General features: G+C 45.4%; 1 protein-coding gene across 1 annotated transcript in view; it reads right to left on the bottom strand.

Annotated features, from left to right (window-relative positions):
* LOC124709045 overlaps positions 1-20058 on the bottom strand; it is a 307771-nt gene extending 287713 nt beyond the window's left edge. The window contains exons 1-2 of the mRNA XM_047240691.1: positions 20028-20058; positions 17669-17790 (exon numbers count right to left, since the gene is read on the bottom strand). Coding sequence (XP_047096647.1) covers positions 17669-17790; positions 20028-20058 — 153 coding nt within the window. The remainder of the gene's footprint in view (positions 1-17668; positions 17791-20027) is intronic.
* Between the last annotated feature and the right edge of the window lie 3351 nt (positions 20059-23409).

Genomic DNA, 23409 nt, shown 5'->3' with positions numbered 1-23409 from the left:
AAAAGGCTTCGTACACATCTGGAATTCGCAATCTTTCGTAAAAGGAACAAATTGTTCACACGATTGATTCTCCCGACTGACTGCAGTGTTTAACAGTAATAATAAATTTAAAGATCTCTTACAGCAAGCCAGCCGCTGATTACCAAGAAGAAGGACTCCACCAAAGATTCTAGTTGGCTGATTTCACGTAATGAAAAATTATATTAAAAACTGTACATAGATAAAGGAGAGAAAGAGAGAGAGCGAATGAAAATAGAGATAATACTAATAATCCTCCATTAACCTAATTTTTCGTCTGTCTTATCACGGATCAGCCAAGAACTGGGAGGGCCTTACTTTACTGTATAGATTTATGTGTGAAGGTGAAGGGATCTTAAAGGCAACAGATACACGTCTATACAGACAAGACAATACACAGAGATAGAGGCTAGCTGCATTCATCATCTATTCTTAGATAAAGAGACGGCAACTTATTATCCGAACATTAAAATGTTAAAAGGTACCTTTCAAAGACATTAAGGGGTTGGTATCTGGTTCCTAGTTCAAGCCAGATGAAAATCCGGCGAGAATCACTGTTCAGACTATACCTGTACTCGTTCGTGAACATAACGTGGGACCACTGTTCCAATGACCATGTACTGGGTTCTTGACACCAGGCTTTACGGCCTCTCCTGTGACCAGGGGTCAGTGGAATGCATCTTGCATGTCTCCGGGCGAATAAACCACGTCTGTTCAGTCGTCTGTAGACTGTGTGTATGGAGACAACTGTTCCAGTGGCTGCGGTAAGGTCCCGAGCAAGGCTACCTGCAGTACTCCGTGGCCGTCTGCGGTCACCGGTGGTGAGATATCGGTCTTCTTGTGGTGTTTTACACTGTGGACGTACCGTACTGTAGCGCCTGGACACGTTTCCTCTCCACTGGGATCGTTGCCAAAATCTTGAGATCACACTTTGTGGCACACGGAGGGTCCGTGCTATAACCTGCTGTGTTTGACCAGCCTCCAGTCGCCCTAGTGTTCTACCCCTCATAATGTCATCAGTACGTGGCCTATGAGCCATTTTCCACACACAGTCACCATTAGCGCGTCTGAAAACGTCTGCAAACTTACTCGCTGCACCGCACTCTGACATGCACCAACACACCTCTGCATATATGGACTGCTGCCAGCACCGCCGTGTGACGACCGCAGGTCAAATGCCCACACCCCGAGGTGATTTAAACCCGCAAACCACCCACCAGCGCATTGTTTCGCCATGTATCAGCATTATCCTTAATTTATGAACATGAGTGTATTCATGGTAAGAGTTGGTTTACTATCCGTTAGATACCATCACGCAGTGTTAGCTACTTGGATAAGAAAATGGATGATTAGGAAAGGAAAAAGTCACCACACCGATTGAAAATGGCCCGGTAACAAAGTCAAAGTGATAAGACAGGAACAGTAAGTGGTAAACTTTATACACTATCTGATCAAAAGTATGCGGAAACTCCGATGTAACGCGGAATTGACCACTAGATGTCACGGGAGGCGGACCCGCCAGTTCGAAAGGGGACGGGGAGTATTGTGTTGGACAGCAGAATGGATTGGTCAGGAGGACTCAGTGACTTCGAACGGAGACTACTCATTCGATGTCAGCTGAGTGACAAATCCATCAGGGAAGTAGAATGTTAGTGATGTGAGTGTGAAGTGGAACAACCAAAGATAAATCAAGACCAGGCAGACCTCATGTACTAACGAACGGGGACGGAGGAGCATCGCGGAGCATGGTTGCAAAAATCGAATCAATTTGACTGAGGAGATCACTTGTCAATTTCAAAGTGTTACCAGCCGTCCAGCTAGCACAGTGACTGTGCATAGGAAGTTAAAAATAATGGGGTACAAAAGCCATAAATTTGTGCAGTCAGTGTTAAGCGGTGCTTGAGGTGATGTAAAGGGCGATAACACTGGTCAGTGGATCACTGGTAAGGAGTGATCCGGAGTGACATATCACGCTGTATCCTGTGGCAATTCGATGGAAGACTGTGGGTTGGGCTAACGCCTAAAGAAAGGTATCTGGTGTCATGCATAGCCCCAAGAGTGAAGTAAGGAGGAAGAGATGTTATGACACGGGATTTTTTCTCATGGTTAGGGTGTGGTCCCTTTACTGCGCCTAACAAACGCTAAATGTGAAGGGTATCGACACATTTTACAGAATTGTGTAATGCGTTAAGTAGAGGAACAGTTCAGGGACAATGTTTGCTTGTGTCAGCGCGACAGTGTTCCCTGTCATAAAGCAGCATCTGTGAGAAAGTGGTTTGTGGACGAAGCCCAAAGTCCCGGTCAGAACCAAACGGAACACCTTTGGGTTCAAATGGTTCAAATGGCTCTGAGCACTATGGGACTTAACATCTGAGGTCATCAGTCGCCTAGAACTTAGAACTACTTAAACCTTACTAACCTAAGGACATCACACACATCCATGCCCGAGGCAGGATTCGAACCTTCGATCGTAGCAGCAGCGCGGTTCCGGACTGAAGCGCCTAGAACCGCTCCGCCACAAGGGCCGGCTAGTGAAACGTAAGACACCACTGAATTACGCATCATGGCACTCGAGATAAAGCAGTTTGTTGAAATAATATGTACGAACAAGCTAAGAGTGCCCACACTATTACGGACAATGGCTCTGCATTACCGATCGCATGCAGAAGTAAATTTCGTCTGCTTTTGTATAGGCACTATAGACTTTAGTCAGGTGATCCTGAGAATACGCCGAATGACGGAACCAGTAGCAACTATTATAAACTATACGGTAGGCGCTCCTAACTCGTTAGTACTTCTGGTGCCAGCGAACTGATGTTTTTGTAGAGCCACAGTGGGATGTTATACCTCGCTTCTATGCTTGCTGTCAAGATACATCATACACTTAGTATATCGTACTATGCCGCCCTTATGATGACCTATGGCTGGGACTAGTCGCACATAAAAATGTATTAATATAGCAGCTTTAGTTGGCTTAAGATTAATATCTCAAAAAACTGGAATTATTCTCACATGTCAGACAATCACTCTCAATCGCTGTTGTTGATCTCAGTCGTGGTATTAGCCGGCCAGAGTGGCCGAGCGGTTAAAGGCGCTACAGTCTGGAACCGCACGACCACTACGGTCGCAGGTTCGAATCCTGCCTCGGGCATGGCTGTGTGTGATGTCCTTAGGTTAGTTAGGTTTAAGTAGTTCTAAGTTCTAGGGGACTTATGACCACAGCAGTTGAGTCCCATAGTGCTCAGAGCCATTTTTTTTTTCAGTCGTGGTATTAAACCTACCACCGAAAGTAAGCAGGCTGATAGGAGCAAATCATTCGAATGTAGTGTATCACCTTCCTAGCGTATGGTCCGAGGCTGCTCAGTAGCGAAACAGTTCTGGGTGAAAGTTGTGCGATTAAGACGCTTGGAAACTCGGGAGCGATTAATGTAGTAATAGCGACATTTATAACACATGGCGTAACTTTGGCACACGCAGCTGACACTTAGAAACAGTTACTCACCCCGACAATCTGAGCGGACAGCATCGTAGCGGATATTTACGTCATTACTCTGCAGTTCACACATGAGTGTTTCGAAGAGGGTTAACAGGACCAGTTTCAAACTAGTTCTTTACCGTTCCTCTCTTGGTTAGCACATTGGAAAATGAACACAGAAAGCTTTCCATGCGATGGTTATTTCTCCCTATTTTGGTGGCAGTCAATAAAATATAATGACATTCAGAGGTGAATGTTGATGATTGAAATTTATTGAAAATATCTCGCCACAATGAAATCGCCATCGTTTCAATGACTGTCGCTCCAACTCGCTTATCATACGCGTCAGACACTCTCCCTCTTTCGTGATAATGCAAGAACAGCTGCCGTTCCTTGAACCTTTTTGATACCCTCCACAGTCCTACCTGCTAAGGATCCCGCACCACGAGGCAGTACTCCAGCCAGGAGGGGACGGACGAGCGTAGTGCAGACAGTCTCTTTAGTAGCGTTGTTCCAGCTTCGTGTAATTTCACGCTAAATTATTTTTTAGTGTCACTGATAACTCTTTACTTGCTTCGAACTTCGATTTATGTTAATTTCAGTCAAACGCGTTTGGTTCTGACACATTTGGCAGGCCAGTACTTCCTCCTTCGCACAAAAATCCTTTTTTTTTCGAACTGCCGATGTCATATGCGAATGTTGCTGATATTTGGAGGTGTCTGTATCACTGACGAAACCTTCTAAGCACTAGGGTTACAGAACGACAACTGTCGTATGTTAACACGCAGGATGCCTTGTGTGCGGTATCAGCCATATTCACTTATGAACCGGAACTCTTGGACTAACTGAAGCGACAGACATGCCTCGCCAACTCACAAACATCACCTTTTAACATGACACAGACCTAGGCCTGCGCTGCAAATCAGTATGTCAACACAACTAAGATTTCCTCCTGACACTTGTTGGCTTCGTCAACTGACAACCAGACTGTCACCTTCCAACATAACACATACCTAGAGCTGCGCTACCAATCAGTTTCTCACATTCCAAAACATAATACAGACGCATAAAAATAGTGTTACGTTCTCTTTCTGTTTGTAAACGTATGAGTCACACGGCAAATCATCGCTACGTTACGCGACGAAGCTGGTATCCGGTATCGATATGTTCACTTGAAGTAAACTATTGCGCTTATCCATCACCACAAACGCACTGGCTTTCGGTTCACGTGGCTTGCAAACGATCGTAATTTTGAAATATTTTCTTATCGATGTAATGCTAAGTATTAAACAGCTATAGCTGTTTGTACTAGGCAGAGAGGGTGGAAAAAATTATGGAAACTTCATAAACATAATACATAACATACCTAATACGGTGTAGGAAAACGGTTGGCATTCAAAACAGCTTACAATCGCCTCGGAATGGGTAAATACAGGTTCTGTATGCTTTCCAAAGGAATCTTATATCATAGTTCCCACTAAACAGTGCAAAGTTCAGGCAACAATAATGAACATGAGTAGCGATCACGCACCCTTCTCTCCGAAGTAGACCACAAAGACTGATTAATATTGAGATCTGGTACTGTCGTGGCTAGGAGAGATGCAACAATAAATCCTCGTGCTCGCAAAACCAGTGCCGGACGATGCGAACTTTGTGAAGAGGGAGCATGTTTGCTCGGAACACAGAGTCATCATCGGAGAACAAACGTTGTACCATGAAATGAGCGTGATCAGCCAAAATGGTCACATAATCTTGGCAGGAATGCAACCTTGTACAGTAACCATGGGGCTCGTGGAATACCTCAATATGACTGCGCATATCGCACCCGGAAAAAATTGTAAATTTCTGGTAAGTTCCTATGGGGCCAAAAGTGCTGAGGTCATCGGCCCATATGCTTACACACTACGTAATCTAACTGAAACTAACTCACGTTAAGGACAACACACACACATGCTCGGGGGAGGAGTCGAACCTCCGACTGGGGGAGGCGCGAGAACCGTGGCAAGGTGCCTGAGACCGCGCGGCTACCCCGCGCGGCTATCGTACCCGAACCCCCGCCATGTTTCACTCTTGGGGCGTAAGTTCGGCCAGAAGTTGGAAACGGTGTGAAGCAAGACTCAACCGACCACACCTCTGTCTGCCATTGCTCCATAGACCAGGTTTTATGGCTTCAGCCTACGTTTCCTGTTACGAACATTTGTATAACTGATGAATATTTTTTGAAATTCCACCTCGCACTGCAATTCCCTGCTTCCGGAGCTCCCTTCGCGTTGTTTTGGTGGTGACAGGGTTCGCGAGTACGATATTCATCTCTGCAGCGACTTGTGCAGCTGTCGTACTATTATTTTTCGTCACAATCCTCTTCAGTGATCGTCCGACACTCTCACTCAACACACACATTCTTCCGCGCTGTGACTTACCGGATGCCATTTTTTCCGCTTTCCTCGCAAGCGGTATAAATCTTCGACATGACGCCTCTTGAAACACCAGACACTTCGATTGCCTTGGTTACGGAAGTACACACCATACAAGAACCACGCGAGAATACACTCAACCCCGACATACACAGGTAGACCTAACACCGTTGTGACCATGACTTACACTTGCGACGTGCTGAGGCCGCTGCACAGCTGCCGCTCGTGGTGAAACACAACAGCGCAACCAGCAGGCCTGACTAGCATCTGCATTTATAATTTTAATAAACATTTTTGGAAGAGTGATCAAAACTTTTCAAAATTTTTCTTTTTGATCACACCATGTATATTACAAAAACGTAGGTGACCGGTTTCGGTCACATCACGTGGCCATCATCAGAACTGTAATTTAATTTAGAAAGTAATAGAAACCTTACTAGATTGACAATAAAATATGGCAAAATGGTTATAAGGATAAAACACAATAAGACGTGTTACACCCATGGCATCCTTCGAAGATGGTAGGTGGAGCACTCTTCTCAGCTGCTGTGATGTCAGCTGGTGCCAGCAAGTGACGAACATACGCTTAAGTACGAAGATGCTCCGCCTACCTCTTCTCCCTCCACCTCACGTCAACCAGTCAGTATAAAATGAGTTCACACAATCGTCAAAACGTAAAAAAAAGTACAATAATAACACAAAAATAGTTATGCATAAAATATCTCTTTACAAGCATGGAATTACTTAAATATTGTATAAAATATCAATTAAAAGCTATAAATAACTGTACAGATGATGTATACTCAGTGTGCCCTCTATGGGCTAAGGCGGTACTACCACAATGGTTTGAAAGTCAACGATGTTGTGGAGGTCTTTGGCATTGCGGCATCATATCGATATGTGAGTTGTGATTCGACTGCAAAATATACATCTACGCTGATTCTGTCTGTCTATCTTATATTAACTTTATTTGGCACTGGAGATATATGTAATGATGGAATGATCAGCTACAGAGTGGTATGATATTACACAGATTTTTTAAAATGTCATACAACTGATTTATTAAAAATGGAGTCATATTTCGTAATATTTATAGTTGGAAGTTTAAAATTGTGATGTTAATATTTACGTACTGTTCTAAGGTACGTTTCTGCCATGGATACAACTGGGTCTTATGATTTTCTGAACAAAAGAGTACATACGTGTTCATAGAATTTCGTCAAAGAGACCATAAAAATGTTTTTCACGAAAATCCAACTGTTCATTGAGAAGCACTGACGGTTCATCTCAATAATGGGCATATATCTCGATCTCCTCCAAATATTTAATAATAAGCCTTTATTAGTGTAATGAAGGACTTGCAAATTCTGTTGTACCGTCATTAAAAGTTATATGATGGCCGAAGACTGATTTTGCTCGTGCGGTACCTGATGTAAGTTCTTTGTATCGTGTAGTAAAGCTCCAGCCTGTTTGGCCAATATACCGGGTGATCAAAAAGTCAGTATAAATTTGAAAAATTAATAAATCACGGAATAATGTAGATAGAGAGGTACAAATTGACACACATGCTTGGAATGACATGGGGTTTTATTAGAACCAAAAAAATACAAAAGTTCAAAAAATGACTGACAGATGGCGCTTCATCTGATCAGAATAGCAATAATTAGCATAAAAAAGTAAGACAAAGCAAAGATGATGTTCTTTACAGGAAATTCTCAATCCGTCCACCATCATTCCTCAATAATAGCTGTAGTCGAGGAATAATGTTAACAGCACTGTAAAGCATGTCCGGAGTTATGGTGAGGCATTGGCGTCGGATTTTGTCTTTCAGCATCCCTAGATATGTCGGTCGATCACGATACACTTGCGACTTCAGGTAATCACCACATTGTATCTTGTAAACCCCTGATCTGAGAAATCTATCGTTACTATTACCTACAGTATGTCTTAATTTATTTTGCAAAGCATTGTTAGTTTCAAATGCTACTGTTATTTCGGAATTCTGTTCTTGTAACATACGTGGTGTGATCAAGACTGAATTATAAAAAGAAAAATCTGCATTTAGGTTCAAGCATGCATTTCTCGCGATGTTTACGTATATTAATGTAGAATTTCCGTGTACGTTAAATGAGTACCTTATCGATTGGTGAGTAGCCAGTCGGGCAGCAGAAGCGGGATGAGAATCACCAGCCGGAGTGGCCCGTCGCACGCCGGGGGTGTTATTTGGAGCGCGGAGTTGCCAGGGGGCAAGTGGCGACGGCGTATCGGCGTTCCGTTCCGGGGGCAACGACTGGGCCTGGGAGGCGGTCAGTGACTGAAATCTCGGCGGGGGCGACCCGGCCTAATGTGACGCCTGACGTGTGACGCCTGACGTGTGACGCCTGCCGTGACCTGGCGCCGTGACGAGTGACGAGCGCCACTTAACGCGCCGCGCCGGCCCGCCGGCGGAAACAAGAGACGGTTGCGGCGGGCTACCGGCGTTCCCGGAAAACTGCCCGCTGCTCAGAAGCCGGTCTCTCCTCCAGAACCGTGACTCAGAGCACAGGTCATCGCGGCTGAGGTCACCCGTACCCTGCCGTGTCCCGCCTTTTCCTAGTTCTGCACTGCCCACACCTTCTCCAGCACCCGTACCGGACAGCCTCGTACCAAGTGGCGTCATTTCGCTCTCTGTGTACCATACTGCGAAGACGCCTTGGGGCCAGAATACTTCAGCAAAGAAGGGAGCAACTAATCGCAGAAACTGTAACAGCAGGCCTTGAAAGTTGTCTCTCACAATCACAACCCTCAGTACAGATTTCCTTCAAACGTGCTAAATCGCAGACACACTGCAATACACGAGGGTGAGTCAAATGAAAACCTTAAATCTGTAATAACAAATCGAAATTTTGCGCCGTTATCCTGTAAGTTGGTAAGTTCTACAAACAGCGTGCAGAATGGCCTGTAGGTGGCAGTATAGTGCAGATGGACACATACCGTCGCAGTATCAGTATAAAGATGGCTGCCCCACTTGCGACTTGCACCAAAGAAGAACAGCGTTCTGTTATTCGGTTTTTGCGGACGATGATGCATGTTTGTTACAGCAGCAAGTCTACGAATGGAGTAGGAAATTCGCAAATGATGTGCCATCAGTGGAAGATGCTCCTCGTTCAGGTCAGGCACAACGAGTTGTGACTCCACAGAACACTGCAGCAGTTGAAGCCAAAGTGAAGGAAAACTGCCGAGTGTCACTGAATGACACTGCAGCATGTTCACAGATTAGTCGTGGGTCAGCACACCACACTGTGCACAATGTGCCCCAGTTTCACAAATTGTCTGCAAGATGAGTGCCACGGCAGCTGACTCCTGAAATGAGAGAACGACGTGTCGATGCTTGTGAAGAACTTCTCCGGCGCTTTGAACGAGAAGGTGATGGCTTCCTTGCAAGAATCGTTACTGGAGACGAAACCTGGGCTCACTTCCACCAACCGGAAACGAACAGAGCGAGCAAGGAATGGCGCCATTCCTCACCACCAAAACCAAAGAAGTTTCGAACAGAACCATCAGCAGGGAAGGGTATGCTGACTCTCTTTTGGGACGAAAAAGGTGTCATTTTGGAGCATTACATGCCTAGAGGGACCACTGTCACCAGTGCATCACACACGGATCTAAAAAAATCATCTGCGGCCTGCAGTCAGATCAAAGCGACGTTGGTTGCTGTCAGCAGGTGTCCTTTTGCAACATAATGCAAGACCTCACACTGCCCGTACAACATTTGCAACAATTACAGACCTGCATTTTGAGTGTCTTCCTAATCCTCCATACTCACCAGACATGGCCCCAAGTGATTTACATATGTTTTGACCACTCAGAGACGCAATGGGAGGAAAGAAGTTCCGTTATGATGAAGAGGTGCACCACGCGGTGCATGAGTGGTTGTGCGGACTACCAAAAGAATTTTTTTCTAAAGGAATTTATGCACTTTGTAAGAGCTGGATGGCTCGCATTGAGCGTAGGGGAGATTATGTTGAAAAGTGATACAGCTTTGTACCACTTCTGCAGAATAAATAATATTTAAAACTATATTTAAGGTTTTCATTCGACTCATCCTCGTATCACGCTGTGACACACACAGTCGCGAAACACACTCCTGCGAAAGTTGTTACCGTTTGACAGCCGGAGCGACACTAGCGCTCCGAGTGGCGACAAAGTTGTCACAAGCATCGTAAGGATAATGTTGGTTTTTAATTATTTTTCTATTAAATTAACCAAATATTCGTTATACTTTCACGTTCCACACACTAGTAAATAGCCAATAGACAAGAACTATCGTGAAATAAATGTAAGAACAGCCGAATCTCACTGATTCAGTGACATTAGCTACAACTTATTGAAGAAGAATATCTTCGAATATGTGCATAATTGCAGCCTACTCCGCTGAAAGCAAGGCATTGTAAACATATATTTCATGCATGAGAAACATATATTTCAGTTTCTGCCTGTTCTTATTATGACACGTAAGAATTTTTATGGAGTTTGATGATGCGCCCATTCTTACACTTCAGTCGACATTCAGATTATTCGTGGTTTTGCTCTACTACCGTGGGGACCTTCAAGGACGATTAAAAGAAAACCACCAAAATTTCGGACTTTTTCTGCTTTTTGCTCAAATTTCCCCGGAACTAACCGTTTAATCAAGAAAGCCAACGGTGTAAAAAATGTAAAGCTTTAAATTCTTCATCGATTGAGAACCAAGACTTTGCTATTTGATTACATTTTCCTACAGAAAAGCCTCGGCGCAAAACGGCAATTTTTCACACGAAAAACACTTGTTTCGTCGGAATAAAAAATGGTACAAATGGCTCTGAGCACTATGGGACTTAACTTCTGAGGTCAACAGTTTCCTACAACTTAGAACTACTTAAACCTAACTAACCTAAGGACATCACACACATCCATGCCCGAGCCAGGATTCGAACCTGCGACCGTAGCGGTCGCGTGGTGTCAAACTGTAGCGCCTAGAACCGCTCGGCGATCCCGGCCGGCATAAAGCCGTAACAGTACGAGGGGTTGAAGATCTCTTCTGTACAGCATGTTGTAAGGCATCTCAGATATGCTCAATATTGTTCATGTCTGGGGAATTCGGTAACAAGCGGAAGTGTTTAAACTCAGAAGAGTGTTGCTGGAACCACTCTGTAACAATCTGGACGTATTGGGTGTCGCATTGTCCTGTTGGAACAGCCCAAGTCCGTCGGGATGCACAATGGACGTAAATGGATGTAGGTGATCAGACAGGATACTTACGTGCGTGTCACCTTTCAGAGTCACATGTAGATGCATCAGGCGTTCCATATCACTACAACTGCACGCGCCCCACATCATTACAGAGCCTCCACCGGCTTGAACACTCCCCTGCTGACATGCGGGGTCCATGGATTCATGAGGTTGTCTCCATACCCATACACGTCCATCCGCTCTATACAATTTGAAACGAGACTCGTCCGACCAGGCAACACATTTCCAGTCATCAACATACCGATGTCGGCGTTGACGGTCCCAGGCTAGGAGTCAAGTTTTGTTTGTGCAGTCATCGAGGGTATACGAGTGGGCCTTCGTCTCTGAAAGCCCATATCGATGATTCCAGAATGGGATTGTCACTCTGTAGCGGCGTGTGCGCTGATACAAAACTTTCTGGCGGATTAAAACTGTGTGCCGGTGTGGAAGTTTCATATCGACGATGTCTCGTTGAATGGTTCGCACGCTGACACTTATTGACGGCGCAGCAATGAAATCTGCAGCAATCTGAGGAAGGGTTGCACTTCTGTCACGTTGAACGATTCTCTTCAGTCGTCGTTGGTCCCGCTGTTGCAGGATCTTTTCAGGCCTCAGCGATGTCGGAGAATTGGGGGTTTTACCGGATTCCTGATATTCACGGTACACTCGTGAAATGGTCGCACGGTAAAATCGGATCTTCATCGCTATCTCGGAGATACTGTGTCCCGTCGCACGTGCGCCGACTATAACACCATTTTCAAACTCACTCACATCTTGATAACCTGCCATTATAAGAGCAGTAACCGATCGAACAACTGCACCAGAGACATGTTGTCTTATATAGGCGTTGCCGACCGTAGCGCCGTATTCTGCCCGTTTGCATATCTCTATACTTGAATACGCATGCCTATACAAGTTTCTTTGACGCTTCAGTGTATATTACACCACTGGCCATTAAAACTGCTACACCACGAAAATGACGTGCTACAAACGTGAAATATAACCGACAGGAAGAAGATGCTGTGATACGCAAATGATTAGCTTTTCAGAGAGTTCACACAAGGTTGGCGCCGGTGGCGACTCCTACAACGTGCTGACATGAGGAAAGTTTCCATCCGGTTTCTCATACACAAACAGCAGTTGACCGGCGTTGCCTGGTGAAACGTTGTTGTGATGCCTCGTGTAAGCAGGAGAAATACGTACCATCACGTTTCCGACTTTGATAAAGGGATGATTGTAGCCTATCGCGATTGCGGTTTATCGAATCGCGACATTGCTGCTCGCGTTGGTCGAGATCCAATGACTGTTAGCAGAATATGGAATCGGTGGGATCAGGAGGGTAACACGGAACGCCGTGCTGGATCCCAACGGCCTCGTATCACTAGCAGTCGAGATGACAGGCATATTTTACGCATGGTTGTTACGGATCGTGCAGCCACGTCTCGATCCCTGAGTCAACAGATGGGGACATCTGCACGAACAGTTCGACGACGACGTTTGCAGCAGCATGGACGATCAGCTCGGAGACCCTGGCTGCGGTTACCCTTTACGCTGTATCACAGACAGGAGCGCCTGCGATGGTGTACTCAACGACGAACCTGGGTGCACGAATGGCAAAACGACATTTTTTCGGATGGATCCAGGTTCTGTTTACAGCATCATGATGGTCGCATCCGTGTTTGGCGACATCGCGGTGAACGCACATTGGAAGCGTGTATTCGTCATCGACATACTGGCGTATCACCCGGCGTGATGGTATGGGGTGCCATTGGTTGTAAAGTGTCAGGCAAATCCAACACCTACCATGAAAACCCTGACATGTTAAGCAAATGCAGTAGTATGTCACATAGCTCCGAATAAATCGTGACATCAAATTAACCAAAGTAATACGAGTAACGAGTGAGCAAATGGAATACCACAGACTAACACAAGAATGCCTAAATGCATGTCATACCTTCCCACCGTGAGACAGACGCAGTTCGGAGGGGAGAAACGAGAACAGAAGCCGAGAGCAGAGCCGTGTTAAGCTAGAAGGATCTACGATAAGGGACGGACTGGACACCCACGTCGCCAGCTAACCACTAGGACCACCCCAGCTGCAAGTTTTAATGTGAGACTCTTTCGCATCTCTGTTACGTCGGGACCACCCCCCAGCCCATGTTAAAAGCTAGAGCCCTCCAGAAGAACAGTATAGATCTTACGATAACACAAAAAGGGCCACCCCCAGCCGCAAGTTTTAGCGTAAGACTTTTTCGCGTCTCTGTTACGTCAGGACCACCCCCAGCCCATGCTAAAAGATAGAGCCCTCCAGAAGAAAAGTATAGATCTTACGATAACCCCAAAAGTGCCAAAACACCCGCAATTTTTAGCGTGAGACTTTTTCGCGTCTCTGTTACGTTGCAAACTTTAAAAACATTGCCCCACCACGAAAAGTATAACGTTTCTCATTGGATAGACAGAATTTTTGTTGGCGGAGCTTAAGGTTAACATTGAGACCCTGATTGGTCACCGAAAACACAGGCAGACAGTTTTTTTTAAACCAACTTCGGTAAATTGTAGTAAGGAGAAGTTAGGAGAGAGTTGCTTCCGAGACGGCGAGGTGAGCGGAGCTGCGCTGCCCGCTGCCCCCTGACGAACACCGACAAGGTAATGAACGCACGCGATGCCCTATAACAACGCATAAAGCTTCACTCAGAACTGCAGAAGTCTCATCTGTTACACCCCCTTTTTGCGCAATACTAGTGTCGATCGTCAATTAAAGCTCATGGTGTTCACATTTGCCACTTGAAGTAAAAATATGATGATTTTTCTGTTATATAGTTATTGAGAAGCCACATCAGCCACTGTAATTTACGACAAGTTAAATAAGTAATTAAAGATAATTGAGGGTCACTGTAGAACATTTTGATAGTTTTCTCTCTTGTGGAACTTAATTTAAACCTAGATTATAGATGTGATACGGCATAGGTCATCCTTCGATCGATTGTAGAACTCGGAAACCCACTAAGGGAATATTCGTTCACATTTTTGTTGAACGCAGTTGGTTTTTACCATCCTGTATTAAAACATTTCCTTTTTATCAATAGTGCAGTTTATAAACAATGTTTTGTGAGTAGAATAAAATTTACAATGGTAAACTTAACAGCTTTTTCGACGTTATTTTACCAGCTAACTAAAAATAGGAAAGCCTTGAACCCCTTCCACTAAATTTAGTTAGTATTAAGATTCTTTTGCAGGGAGTGCAGTGGAGTTGACGCTGAAATCATTAAGTATTTGGTTATATCATCGCTAGTCTCACTGCACTGAACTCTTGTGAATTCTACATGTCATGTGTGGTCTGGCGTCTCCTTACCAGCAACAGGTCCCAGGTTCAAACTAGTCGATTCCCGAAAAAACACGCTCAGAGCGTCGCTGCACGAAAGTGGTAGGGAGACACGACATAGAACAAACAGACACCACGCAGAATGTTAGATGGTTACACGTCTCGGTCACCTCTTGTTCGCATTGACGGCACTTTGAACAGTGGACGTTACATTTCAGATGTGTTACGACCCGTGGCTCTACCTTTCATTCGATCCCTGCGAAACCCTACATTTCAGCAGGAAAATGCACGACCGCATGTTGCAGGTCCTGCACGGGCCTTTCGGGATACAGAAAATGTTCGACTGCTGTCGTGGCCTGCACGTTCTCCAGATCTCTCACCAACTGATAACGTCTGCTCAATGGTGGCCGAGCAACTGGCTCGTCACAATACGCCAGTCTCTACTATTGATGAACTGTGGTATCGTGTTGAAGCTGCATGTGCAGCTGCACCTGTACACGCCATCCAAGCTCTGTTTGACTCAATGCCCAGGGGTACCAAGGCCGTTATTACGGCCAGAGGTGGTTGTTCTGGGTACTGATTTTTCAGGATCTATGCACCCAAATTGCGTGAAAATGTAATCACATGTCAGCTCTAGTATAATATATGTGTCCAATGAAGACCCGTTTATCATCTGCATTTCTTCTTGGTGTAGCAATTTGAATGGTCAGTAGTGTAGATTACTTGATTCAGCGTCGTCTAAGTCGCTTCAGAGGTTTTTTGACGTTAGCAACAATCGCACAGTATATATAGGCTCTCCTTCACAGAGGGCGGTAGCTGCCACAGTGCCTGGGAGGGCAGTGCTCCTTAGAGGAGAGAGAGCGTGCGCCCGCCGTGGCTGCGGTTGGCCGCCAGGAGGGCCCGGAGACGTCCGGCCTTGCTGATTTACGGTGGCCGCTGAGGCCGGCAGATAAATCAGTGCTGCCGCGCCAGGGCGTGGTTCCGTGGCTCCGTGGCTGTCGCTGTGGCTGGTCGGCGAGAGGGTTGGTGGGCGGGGGGGGGGGGGGGGGGCGGCGGCTGTACCGCCAAAGCCCTGCCGCAGCGGCCGCGAGTACCGAGTGAAACTAGCCACGAGCGGCGACAACGACGAGGTATCCACAACTCTTGTCTACACGAACAGGAGGCGCGTCTGAGACACGGTTAGCGCAGTCGCGGGTCAGATATACTCGTTCCACTGTCTCGCGTACTCTGCTGCGGAATACATCGCACCGCGCCTGCAAAGAAGGCTGTCGTGTAGCTAAACCGCAGCGTGCAGTATACGCCTATGCGCTGATACGGTACGCCAAGTAGCCGCGCGCAGTGGCCGAGCGGTTTAGGCGGCATGTCACGGATCGCTCGGCCGCTCCTCCCGAGAGGTTCGAGTCCTCCTTCGGGCATGGGTGTGTGTGTTGTTCTTAGCCTAATTTAGTTCACGTAGTGTCTAAGTCTAGCGACCGATGACCTCAGCACGAGTAGGTTTTTTATGCACTTTACCTTACGACTCCAAGCTTCCCGTCTACTAGTGGAAAACCACGTTGTACAAATAACCACAATCGTGTGACCTACTGTACTTGCACTACAGTTGTCGGTTGTCATCTGTCTAGAGTCCCAGAGTTCGTGATCTGGGATCCCATGTCATCTGCTGCGCGTCTAAGCAAAAAATTAAACAAATACACCTTAGCATCCAAAGTTATTTTATCACATAAAATATTACCTCTTGCATAAACATAAGGGAACTTGTTTTCTTTGCTATGCAGTCTTTCTTCTGCAATATTTTAAGGAAGCTACGGAGTAAAAGAATAGACAGTTCACACACACACACACGCGCGCACGCACACACACACACACACACACACACACACACACACACACAAAGACAGAAGCGCGCGCGCCAAGCAGCAATTTATGGCTGTTTGCTGATGATGCTACGATTATGGGAAGGTGTCATTGTTGAGTGACTGTAGAAATATACAAGATGACGTAGACAACTTGTTTCAAAAGCAGAACAACTTATGTTACGCAGATGAGCAGGAAAGACAGTCCTGTGATGTTCAAACGCAACAATAGTAGCTTGCAGCTTGTACAACAGTAAATATCTGCGTATAACGTTGCAAAGCGATATGAAATGGAATGAGCACGTCAGGTTGGCAGTAGGGAAGGCATGTGGTCGACTTCGTTTTGCTGGGAGAATTTTGGGTAAGTGTAGCTCCTCCACAACATAGGTGGCGTACAGAACGTTACTGCGACCCATTCGTGAGTACCTGGTTCAAATGAATCTGAGCACTGTGGGACTCAACTTCTGAGGTCATCAGTCCCCTAGAACTTAGAACTACTTAAACATAACCAACCTAAGGACATCACACACATCCATGCCCGAGGCAGGATTCGAAGCTGCGACCGTAGCGGTCTAACGGTTCCAGACTGTAGCGCCTGGAACCGCTCGGCCACTCCGGCCGGCTCCTGAGTACTGTTCGAGTCCTTGTGATCCACAGGGGGTCGGATTAAGGTAAGACATCGAAGCAATTCTAAGGCTGGCTGCTAGGTTCGATCAGCACGCAAGTATTACGGAGATGCTTCGCGAAGTCTAATTGAATACCTGGACGTAAGACGATGGTGGTCTTTCCGCAAGACACTATTGCGCAAATTTAGAGAATCAGCATCTGAGGATAACTTCAGAATGATTCTACTGACACCAACATCGATTGTGCGTAAAGAAGATAAGATGCGAGAAATTACGACTCGTTCGGAGTCTTCTAGACAGTCGTTTTCCCCTGGTCTTCCGAGTGTGACAGGGAAGGAAATGACCAGTAGTGGTACAAGATACCCCCGGCATGTACCGCACCGTAGTTTTCGGAGTACGTACGTTGATGTACATGTACATCCAAACACGACGAGACTGTGCCGTTGTCAGAGAACACATTAAGATACAAATTAATCCCTTGGTCCCAGTTCACTATTCGACGTTTGAGAAGTGGCTGTAGTTTTATTTGCGAATACATTTTCGCCACTACGGCAGTAGGTACCGTCTGCTAACTTAACCAAACAAGTTTGTATCTGAACACACACATCGCGCAGACCGCTGTGGCAGGCTTGCTGAAGTTAGTAATAGCTGATGTCAGAGATTTCCCAGCCAAGTTAACGGACAGGTAATACTAGGCGGGGGGCGCTAACCTTTGCTTCCGGGTCGCCGCTTGCAGAGGAAAGACTGCTGCTGCTGTGCCGACTGCCCTCTGCGTGCTGAGTGCGCCGAACTGCACAGACGCTTCTGCGCTCGCTGCTATCTCTGATACATTCTAATGAGATTACGGCAGAGTAATTGTGTCGCATGTAATTGCTTTGATATCAGATATATGATTAGAAAATCACTGGTTCGGTAGCCACTTCACAGTAGCGACCTTGGATAGGCCTATTTGCGTCTGTGCGGCAGTGGAGGTGTATGAATAGAGCGCTAGGCTTCAATTCCAGGCAGGAATGGGAAATTTTCCTCGTTCCAGTCCTTCCAGGATGCCCCAGGAGCCACTCAGCCTGCTACCAAATATGAGTACCGGAAACTGGCGGGGATGGTGGGCTCGTTCCCGCCCCCCCCCCTCCCCCCAGGTCAACAGCCTGGTTATATGCTTGTGCCACATACTTTAACTTTTTTTTCTTATTTGGGCCTGTTGTTCGTGTTGTGTCTAGGCAAGACAGCCTAGACACGATGAGAGGAAGCCGAAAGGCACGCGCTTAAACTCACGCAGGCTGGCGTGAGGTCTGAAACAGGATACGTAATGAATGCTATAAAGAAAAGTACGTAGCTGCTGGAATACTTAACTTTAATCCACAATTGGTGAACATTGGTCTTGTTGATACAGTATTATCATCTCAATATAACTTGTTGATGGCGCCTTGCTAGGTCGTAGCAATTGACTTAGCTGAAGGCTATGCTAACTATCGTCTCGGCAAATGAGAGCGTATTTGTCAGTGTGGCGTCGCTAGCAAAGTCGGCTGTACAACTGGGGCGAGTGCTAGTACGTATTTCTAGACCTGCCGTGTGGTGGCGCTCGGTCTGCGATCACTGACAGTGGCGACACGCGGGACCGACGTATACTACCGGACCGCGGCCGATTTAAAAGCTACCACCTAGCAAGTGTGGTGTCTGGCGATGACACTACAGTTCGATTTCATACGAGAGCTTATCATAATAATTATTATGATGTGGTGTCCGCCGCTGGTAGCTGAGTGGTCAGCGCTACGGAATGTCATTCCTAACGGGCAATGTTCGATTCCCGGCTGGGTCGGAGATTTTCTCCGCTCGTGGACTGGGTGTTGTGTTCTCTTTATCATCATCATTTCTTCCCCATCGACACGCAAGTCTCCGAAGAGGCGTCAACTCGACAGACTTGCACTAGGCGAACGGTCTACCCGACGGGAGGGCCTAGCCACACTGCATTTCCATGCTTGTCAGACTTTCATTCTAAGTACTTCGTGAAGTGATTTGATGTGTTCAAAGAGTGATCACGTGCTGTAGACAGTGTAATCCAAATTGGCCGATGGTCAAGTCATATCTCGTTACGAAAGTGTTCACGAAGTTGTTGTCTCGTCCACTTCATTCGATGACTGTGAAATTATTCAGTGCATAAATGTTTCGACGAATTTATGTGATGTTGTATAAGGAACTTTTCATGCATTCGATGCTTGTCTCTAAGTGGTTGTTAGACCCAAATTTTGACTAAATAGCCATGCACTTCAATTAAAAGGTAGGTGGATCCTTTTGAACAAGTATTTGTTTTTGTGGTTGCAGTATAAAAGTGATGCTGAAGTATGTTTCTTATGGTTCAAATGGCTCTGAGCACTATGGGACTTAACTTCTGAGGTCATCAGTCCCCTAGAACTTAGAACTACTTAAACCTAACTAACCTAAGGACATCACACACATCCAAGGTTTTCTATGCACTTTACCTTACGACTCCAAGCTTCCCGTTTACTAGTCGAAAACCACGTTGTACAAATAACCGCAATCGTGTGACACAGCAGCGGGATTTATTACAGCTGCAGATGCAGACGATTATATTTCAGGACTCTTGCAGGACCACGTCGCACACGTAATATTTTTAATTTCAGAGCCTCGAGGGACAGTTGCTTTGTTTGATATTATGACGAATTGTTCTGTATTTATAAAACAAAATAGAATCATTAACCGCTACAGGCTCAGACTGGCTTACCACGCCGAATTTTAATGCGTTCGGCGTTTGACCCACAGTGTTACGCAGTTTGTGGACGAGCAGCAAAGTTTCATGGTAACGAAATCGACAGGCTGCGCTGCAGAGACCCGCCATACTTAGAAGCCAGAAAACAACTTGTCGCCGTTTTAAAGTCACTGAAGTGTGGCAGAAGCGGTGCAAAGTGTCCTTGCCAATATATCTACCTCGATCCTTCCCGTGTAAAGAAGAGAACTGGGCTTTGACATGCACCGGAAAATACAGACCAGACTCGTCCCGACTGGAATCCAATAAGCTTCCGAGGACAGAGATTATTTATGGGTACAGCGTACCTTCAAGGTGTAAAGTGTGCTTCAGCCCCATAATCTGCTGTACTCGCACTGCAGTTCTCGGTTATCGATTCTCATATATCTGTCTTGATTCCCAGAGTTCGTGATGTGGGATCCCATGTCATGTGCTGCGCCTCTAAACAAAAGAGGTTTATATAAATTACCCAAATCCACCTAAGCATCAAAAGTTAGTTTATCACATAAAGCATTACCTCTTGCATAAACATAAGCGAACTTGTTTTCTTTACTATGCAGTCTTTATTCTGAAATTTTAAGGAAGCTACACAGTAATAAAATAGAAAGATCTTTTTGTTATTATAGTCTCACATCACCGCCTGACAATGAACTGATCATCTTTTCGTTATTGGTCACTGTTATAATGAAATTCCAAAAATTAAGAAATATATTTATAGAGCTTTATTTTTTCCTGTGACATCAGAGATTAAAGAATTTTAGAGAATTTATCTTTAGAATTCAACTGAATATCAAACTGCTTCGTAAATTTTACTTGAATGATTTTCAAAATATTTTCTTCTGTTTTCATAGGAATTGCAGAAAGTTAAAGTAACGTTCATCACTGAAATTCTGTAGTGCTGGAGTATATAGAGGGTCTATACAAGGGCGATGTACTTTAGGACAATATTATGGAAATGGAAGAGGATGTAGATGAAGATGAAATGGGAGATACGATACTGCGTGAAGAGTTCGACAAAGCACTGAAAGACCTGAGTCGAAACAAGGCCCCCGGAGTAGACAACATTCCATTGGAACTATTGACGGCCTTGGGAGAGCCAGTCCTGACAAAACTCTACCATCTGGTGAGCAAGATGTATGAAACAGGCGAAATACCCTCAGACTTCAAGAAGAATATAATAATCCCAATCCCAAAGAAAGAAGGTGTTGACAGATGTGAAAATTACCGAACTATCAGATTAATAAGTCACAGCTGCAAAATACTAACGCGAATTCTTTACAGACGAATGGAAAAACTAGTAGAAGCCGACCTCGGGGAAGATCAGTTTGGATTCCGTAGAAATGTTGGAACACGTGAGGCAATACTGATCCTACGACTTATCTTAGAAGCTAGATTAAGGAAGGGCAAACCTACGTTTCTAGCATTTGTAGACTTAGACAAAGCTTTAGACAATGTTGACTGGAACACTCTCTTTGAAATTCTGAAGGTGGCAGGGGTAAAAGACAGGGAGCGAAAGGCTATTTACAATTTGTACAGAAACCAGATGGCAGTTATAAGAGTCGAGGGACATGAAAGGGAAGCAGTGGTTGGGAAGGGAGTGAGACAGGGTTTTAATCTCTCCCCGATGTTATTCAATCTGTATATTGAGCAAACAGTGAAGGAAACAATTGAAAAATTCGGAGTAGGTATTAAAATCCATGGAGAAGAAATAAAAACTTTGAGGTTCGCCGATGACATGGTAATTCTGTCAGAGACAGCAAAGGACTTGGAAGAGCAGTTGAACGGAATGGATAGTGTCTTGAAAGGAGGATATAAGATGAACATCAACAAAAGCTAAACGAGGATAATGGAATGTAGTCGAATTAAGTCGAGTGATGTCGAGGGAATTAGATTAGGAAATGAGACACTTAAAGTAGTAAAGGAGTTTTGCTATTTAGGGAGCAAAATAACTGATGATGGTCGAAGTAGAGAGGATATAAAATGTAGACTGGCAATGGTAAGGAACGCGTTTCTGAAGAAGAGAAATTTGTTAACATCGAGTATAGATTTAAGTGTCAGGAAGTCATTTCTGAAAGTATTTGTATGGAGTGTAGCCATATATGGAAGTGAAACATGGACGATAAACAGTTTGGACAAGAAGAGAATAGAAGCTTTCGAAATGTGGTGCTACAGAAGAATGCTGAAGATTAGATGGGCAGATCACATAACTAATGAGGAAGTAATGAATAGGATTGGGGAGAAGAGAAGTTTGTGGCACAACTTGACCAGAAGAAGGGATCGGTTGGTTGGACATGTTCTGAGGCATCAAGGGATCACCAATTTAGTATTGGAGGGCAGCGTGGAGGGTAAAAATCGTAGAGGGAGACCAAGAGATGACTACACTAAGGAGATACAGAAGGATGTAGGTTGCAGTAGGTACTGGGAGATGAAGAAGCTTGCACAGGATAGAGTAGCATGGAGAGTTGCGTCAAACCAGTCTCAGGACTGAAGACCATAACAACAACATAAACTGTGCATGATGCAATATCGTTGTTTAAAATGCAACTTTAAATGCAACGTTATTTATATGTGTAACTCGTGAAAGCTGTTGACTGAACTCCCATAGTAAGAGGCAACTGGGAACAAACGGAAACGAAAATATATTTGAGAACCGTTACGAGAACAGCAAACAAACTGGTATCGAACGCTGCAGACACATGCCGAAATGCAACTCTAATCTCATTTCTGCTATCCCCCAAGACGTTGACCTTTCTTTAGTTTACTCTTAGTTCACATTCTGACCTCATTAAACTTTTCATTCAGTTCAACACCTCCGGTAATTCTTCCTTAGATTCACCAAGGAAGTCAATGTGTTTAGCGTGTCTTGCCAGTGATATCCTTTCACCCGGAATCTTAATCCCAGTTCTGGATCTTTTCCGGGTATTGTTGCAGAAGGAGGAAACGCAAGGACAACATCAGTTCGTTGCATACTTGCATAAAATGGCAGAAGAAATCTACTGTTAACTGATGTTCAGAAACTATTTGTGAGTCACAGTGCATTATTTTTTAGGCTGCTGTTATGCGGTTCACAAATTGCGTCTTCAGGGGTAGGCTTAAGATGGTTTCACGTCGAAGCCATTTACAGAAAAATAATAAATAAAAAAGTGTGATCGTGGCTGACAGATAAAGGTATTGTGTAGTAAAATCGACCACATTAGCAGCAGCAGTTTGCTTATCAGACTTACATAAGCAACTTCTGCTTCAATAAATAAGGCCCACTTCGGTGTGACACACAGAGGGTTTATTTGGAAAGCGGCAGATGTTTCCGATCAGAGATAGGCCCGGCGCTGCTCGGGAGCGGTTATTTCCCGGCTATCGGCGGGCTGCGAGGTGCCGTCCTGCCTGCCAGAGAAACGTAATAGCCCCTACAAGGAAATGTACCGCCGCCGAACAACAAATTATAGACGGGGAGCGGCGCGTTGCGCAAAAGGTAGCACTTGTGGATCGGCGTGCCGCCGCTAGGTGGCGGGCGGGCTGGCCTATCGCGTGATTAATGACGGTGCGTGCACGTGGCTCGACCTTGCTGGTGCACGTGCACACGTGTGCGCGCAGACACCGCCTCCCACTTATCACCCGCCCTGCCCGCTTCAGCCAGTCACCCGTCACCAACACTCTACTCCGTATCTCCTCCACTCCAGGAAAACCTTACTT

The sequence above is a fragment of the Schistocerca piceifrons genome, chromosome 7, assembly GCF_021461385.2.
Source record: "Schistocerca piceifrons isolate TAMUIC-IGC-003096 chromosome 7, iqSchPice1.1, whole genome shotgun sequence".
In the NCBI taxonomy this organism is placed as follows: Eukaryota; Metazoa; Arthropoda; class Insecta; order Orthoptera; family Acrididae; genus Schistocerca; species Schistocerca piceifrons.
The sequence above is the reverse complement of the archived record's forward strand: the minus strand, read 5'-3'. Positions and strand labels throughout refer to the sequence as shown.